The following is a 4,507-nucleotide window of genomic DNA, read 5'->3' on the forward strand; positions in this document are numbered from 1 at the left end:
GAGCTGGAGCAGAGCACTGGGAGGAAGCATAGCAGCACCAGTACCAGGGCTGAAGCACTCACCACACACCTGACCTGGCAAGAAACCAATACAGCTGGGGGGATAGTGGGAGACACAGAGGCTCTGAAATGGTTTATTGCAAAGGGTTTCTGCAGGTAACATTGGGAAGGAGCATGGTCCTTTTTGGCTGAGGCTTCTCTACTCCTCGCCCTCCTCTTCATCCTCGTAGGAGTCCAGGCCCACCTCCTCGTAATCCTTCTCCAGAGCAGCCATGTCTTCCCGTGCCTCAGAGAACTCCCCTTCCTCCATGCCCTCGCCCACGTACCAGTGCACAAAGGCGCGCTTGGCGTACATCAGGTCGAACTTGTGGTCCAGGCGAGCCCAGGCCTCGGCGATGGCTGTGGTGTTGCTCAGCATGCAGACGGCGCGCTGCACCTTGGCCAGGTCACCCCCTGGCACCACCGTGGGCGGCTGGTAGTTGATGCCCACCTTGAAGCCCGTGGGGCACCAGTCCACAAACTGGATGCTGCGCTTGGTCTTGATGGTGGCAATGGCGGCGTTGACGTCCTTGGGCACCACGTCCCCACGGTACAGCAGGCAGCAGGCCATGTACTTGCCATGGCGAGGGTCACACTTCACCATCTGGTTGGCTGGCTCAAAGCAGGCGTTGGTGATCTCGGCCACTGATAGCTGCTCATGATAAGCCTTCTCTGCGGAGATGACAGGGGCATAGGTGGCCAGGGGGAAGTGGATGCGAGGGTAGGGTACCAGGTTGGTCTGGAACTCCGTCAGATCAACATTCAGGGCTCCATCAAACCTCAGTGATGCTGTGATGGATGAGACAACCTGGCTGATGAGTCTGTTCAAGTTGGTGTAGGTTGGGCGCTCGATGTCCAGGTTCCTGCGGCAGATGTCATAGATGGCCTCGTTGTCCACCATAAAAGCACAGTCAGAATGCTCCAATGTGCTGTGTGTGGTGAGGATGGAGTTGTAGGGCTCTACCACAGCAGTGGAGACTTGTGGTGCAGGGTAGATGGAGAACTCCAGCTTGGACTTCTTGCCGTAGTCAACAGAGAGTCGTTCCATCAACAGGGAGGTGAACCCAGAGCCCGTGCCACCTCCAAAACTGTGAAACACAAGGAATCCCTGGAGTCCTGTGCACTGGTCAGCCTGCAGAGAGAGACGCACAAGATTCTCTGAGACGCATTTCTTTGTGAAGGCCTGACTATCCAGAAATCCCTTCAGGACCTGGTCCATCCCTGCCTTGGGCAGCTGCAGATTCCTCCCAGGGTGTAGCAGGGCTTGCAGTGTGCTCTGAGCCCCAGCAGGATGCTAGATCCCACCAGTTAGGGGGACATGTCCCCTCTCTGCAGTCACTTACCAGCTTCCGGATCCTGTCCAGCACTTGATCAATGATCTCTTTGCCAATAGTGTAGTGCCCACGGGCATAGTTGTTGGCAGCATCCTCCTTGCCAGTGATCAGCTGCTCAGGGTGGAAGAGCTGGCGGTAGACTCCTCCTCGAACCTCATCTAGGAGAGAAGAGGGGCAGGTTGAGCCCGGTGGAGGCAGTTGGTTTGAGCCGGCCGCCAAGCAGAGTGGGTGCCAGCAGCCATCCCTCACCTTGGCTCCGCCTGCCACTGCCATGGCCAAGGACGCACACGTCAGCAAGGCCAACACCAGCATCAGGTTTCTCTGGCAGCAGGAGGTGGCTGCCACCTCCCTGTGCAGCTCAGCTTCTCCCACCCATCCGGAGCTCCCTGCCCACAAGCACAGCAGGAGCTGCCTTGCCGGTTGGGCTGGTTTCTCTCTGTGCACATGTGGTACAAGCACTGCTGCCTCTAGGACACTTCAAGAACAAAAGCAGGTGCTCAGGTTTGTGGCTTCTCCTGGGGAAAAAGAAGGGCCCTCGAGTTGAACCCATTGCAGGATATTGTCAGCAGAGCACAAGCACCACACACCTGCTGCCTGCCACCCACCCATGGGGGCACCCCAGGCCATGTGATCTCCAGTACTCACCAATCACAGTGGGCTCCAGGTCCACAAAGATGGCCCGTGGCACATGCTTCCCAGCCCCGGTCTCACAGAAGAAGGTGGTGAAGGAGTCATCCCCTCCGCCAATGGTTTTGTCACTGGGCATCTGCCCATCGGGCTGGATGCCGTGCTCCAGGCAGTACAGCTCCCAGCAGGTGTTGCCCATCTGGACGCCGGCCTGGCCGACGTGGACGGAGATGCACTCGCGCTGGGGAGGGGGAGGCAGGGTCAGATCCTGGCACAGCTTTGTTCTGCCTGTCCCAGGGAGCACTCTGCCTGGTGCCAGTGCCACAGAGTCACCCACACACAACTTGCTCTGGTTAGCGACCCTCAAGAGCATGTTTTCCTTCGGGTGACCTCCTGTGTGCTCCTGAGGGGCCCCATATGTCTGTCATTGCCCTCAGCCATGCACAGACACTTGCTGGGTCGAGAGCCAACTCTGGCATCCCTCTTGCCCTGCCCTTGCTGGCAGCCACTAGCACAACAGACTCTGTCCAGGCCTGTCCTCCACCAGCATGGGGAGCAGAGCCTGGTCCAGTTTTCCTGCCCCAGCCACTTTGCCAGGGTCCCTGGCAGACCCAGCCCCTTCTCCTTGCCACAGCAGTCCAGTGAGGGGCTGAGTTGACAGGGGCACACATTTAACCCATGAGTGACAACCAGCATGGGGGAACTGCCCTGTCTGCCGCTCCAGAGCCAGATAAGTCCTCAGTTTCCTGGGGTGAGTGGCCTTGGAGATGCAAGGGTGGTGGGTGGCAGCCAGGTGAGGGCTGGCAGTGAAGTCCAGCAGTTTCTGAGGCAGCATAGAGATTCCCTAGGCTACACAGTCCCAACCCTGTGCTGCAAAACCTGTGTTGGCAGAAGTGCTGGGGAGCAGGCTGTGAGCTGGAGATGTACCTTGTGCACTCCCATACATTAGGTTTAGGCCTGCTCTGCTACCCCGGCATCCCTCCTCTGCTGCCCCTAGCACCCTTGGTCCCCTGTCCCTGGCAACCTGCCTCTGCTAGTACTAGCATCCCTGTTTCATTACTCCCAGCATCCCTGCTTCCCCTGGTGGGACACCCCGACTCAGCCTGGGCGTCCTGGAGCATTTTCCTCCTGCATTCCCCAACTGCACAGTGCCCTGAGCTGTGATGGGGTCCGTGTCTCGGTTCAGCGCCGGAGTAGGACAAGGGCTCCTGACTCCTGCGGGAGGGCCAGGGGCAGCCCCAGCCGCCGGGAGGAAGGGAGGGCAATCCTGGGCAGGGTCCCCAGCAGAGCCCCCGGCAGAGCCCGGTCAGCACTGCGGCGGGGAGGGCAGGGCGCTGCGCCTCCTGGCACGGCCCTGGCCCACTCCCGAGCCGCTAAATATAGACAGCCCCGGCCCCGGGCGAGGGCAGCGGCGACTGCCCGCTTCGGAGAGCGGCCCCGGCCCGCTCTGCCGCTGCCATACCCCCGCGGGACGGGACTGGAGGGACGAGACCCCCACAACCGCGCCCCGCCACCAGCCCCGACGGGGCGTCCGCTGCCGCGGGGGGAGCCCTGCCGAGCGCCCAGCTCCGGCCCCCGGAGCCTGGCTGGCGCCTCCACCCCCAGCAGCTGTTCCCGTCCGTCCCCCGCCACCGCTCCCCACCGGAGAGGTCACCCCCCTCCATCCCCAGGGCCCTCCCCGCTGCGGCAGCGGGGGGAGGGCAGGCACCCCGGCATCGGCGGCGGGGGGAGCGGGCGAGGGGGCTCGGCTGCCCCCGGGCAGGGGCCGGCAGGGCTGCCCAAGGTCACGGCGGGGAAGGAGGGGGTGAGTCGCGGCCGCTCCGCCGGGCGCGGTGCTGCGGGGGGGCTGCAAGGGCATCGCCGAGGGGCTGCCGGGCGCCCTCCCCGCCACCGTGCCCGCCGCCGGCCCACACTCACCATGTTGCGGTGGGGGGTGCGGGCTGTCCCGGTTGCTCGGTGCTGCGGGGCTCGGCGCTGAGCTGCGGCTGCTGCAATCCCCGCCGCAGCATCTCTTATAGGGGGGAGGGGCTTGCTGCCGCCACGCCCCCTTATTTTGGGTACGCTTGCATGTGAGGGGGGAGTATCCCCTTCGGGGTCCGTGGGAACCTGGCGGGGTCTTTCCAGCTGCGGAGGAACTCCGAGGTGCGGGGGCCGGGGCTGCTCCCCCTTCTCTGCCGGGAGGGAAGCGGGGACACTCGGCCAGGCTGCGGGCAGAAGACTTGGGCACCAACCCCCAGGGGTGACCGGCGGTGCTCACCCACCAGCACCGGAACCCGAGCAGGTAGAGCAGCCCCTAACCTGCTCTGTCACCAGCTTCCCCCTGGACATGGGGACACCTCGAGACCGCTTGGGCCTCTAGAACAGGAGAAATAAGGAGAAACATGATACAGACACACGTCAGACTCTGGAGCCCAGGGTACCCCCAAACCTCCCTTTGCCATCAATACTCTGGAAGCCTCCAGCCAAGGTTTGCCTTTCTCTCCCGGTGGGGACAAACAGTCAGTTCTG

The 4,507-nt window shown here is 62.7% G+C and overlaps 1 protein-coding gene across 1 annotated transcript; it reads right to left on the bottom strand.

Annotated features, from left to right (window-relative positions):
• Positions 1 to 103: 103 nt before the first annotated feature.
• LOC113962199 (tubulin alpha-4A chain-like) lies at positions 104 to 4,009 on the bottom strand. The gene is made up of 4 exons (XM_027672993.1): positions 3,917 to 4,009; positions 2,018 to 2,240; positions 1,382 to 1,530; positions 104 to 1,170 (listed from the first exon to the last, which is right to left on the bottom strand). The coding sequence occupies exons 1-4, from the start codon at positions 3,917 to 3,919 to the stop codon at positions 199 to 201; spliced, it is 1,347 nt and encodes a 448-aa protein (XP_027528794.1). The 5' UTR covers positions 3,920 to 4,009; the 3' UTR covers positions 104 to 198.
• Between the last annotated feature and the right edge of the window lie 498 nt (positions 4,010 to 4,507).

Source organism: Neopelma chrysocephalum, unplaced genomic scaffold, assembly GCF_003984885.1.
Source record: "Neopelma chrysocephalum unplaced genomic scaffold, ASM398488v2 Primary Assembly neopelma1_122017, whole genome shotgun sequence".
NCBI classification, from domain to species: domain Eukaryota; kingdom Metazoa; phylum Chordata; class Aves; order Passeriformes; family Pipridae; genus Neopelma; species Neopelma chrysocephalum.

Excerpts from the sequence above, each read along its gene's own strand:
- LOC113962199 (XM_027672993.1), bottom strand. Across the intron at positions 1,531-2,017 it reads CCTGGAGCCCACTGTGATTG|ATGAGGTTCGAGGAGGAGTC; the intron begins GTGAGTACTGGA and ends CTTCTCTCCTAG. Across the intron at positions 1,171-1,381 it reads TGGACAGGATCCGGAAGCTG|GCTGACCAGTGCACAGGACT; the intron begins GTAAGTGACTGC and ends CTCTCTCTGCAG.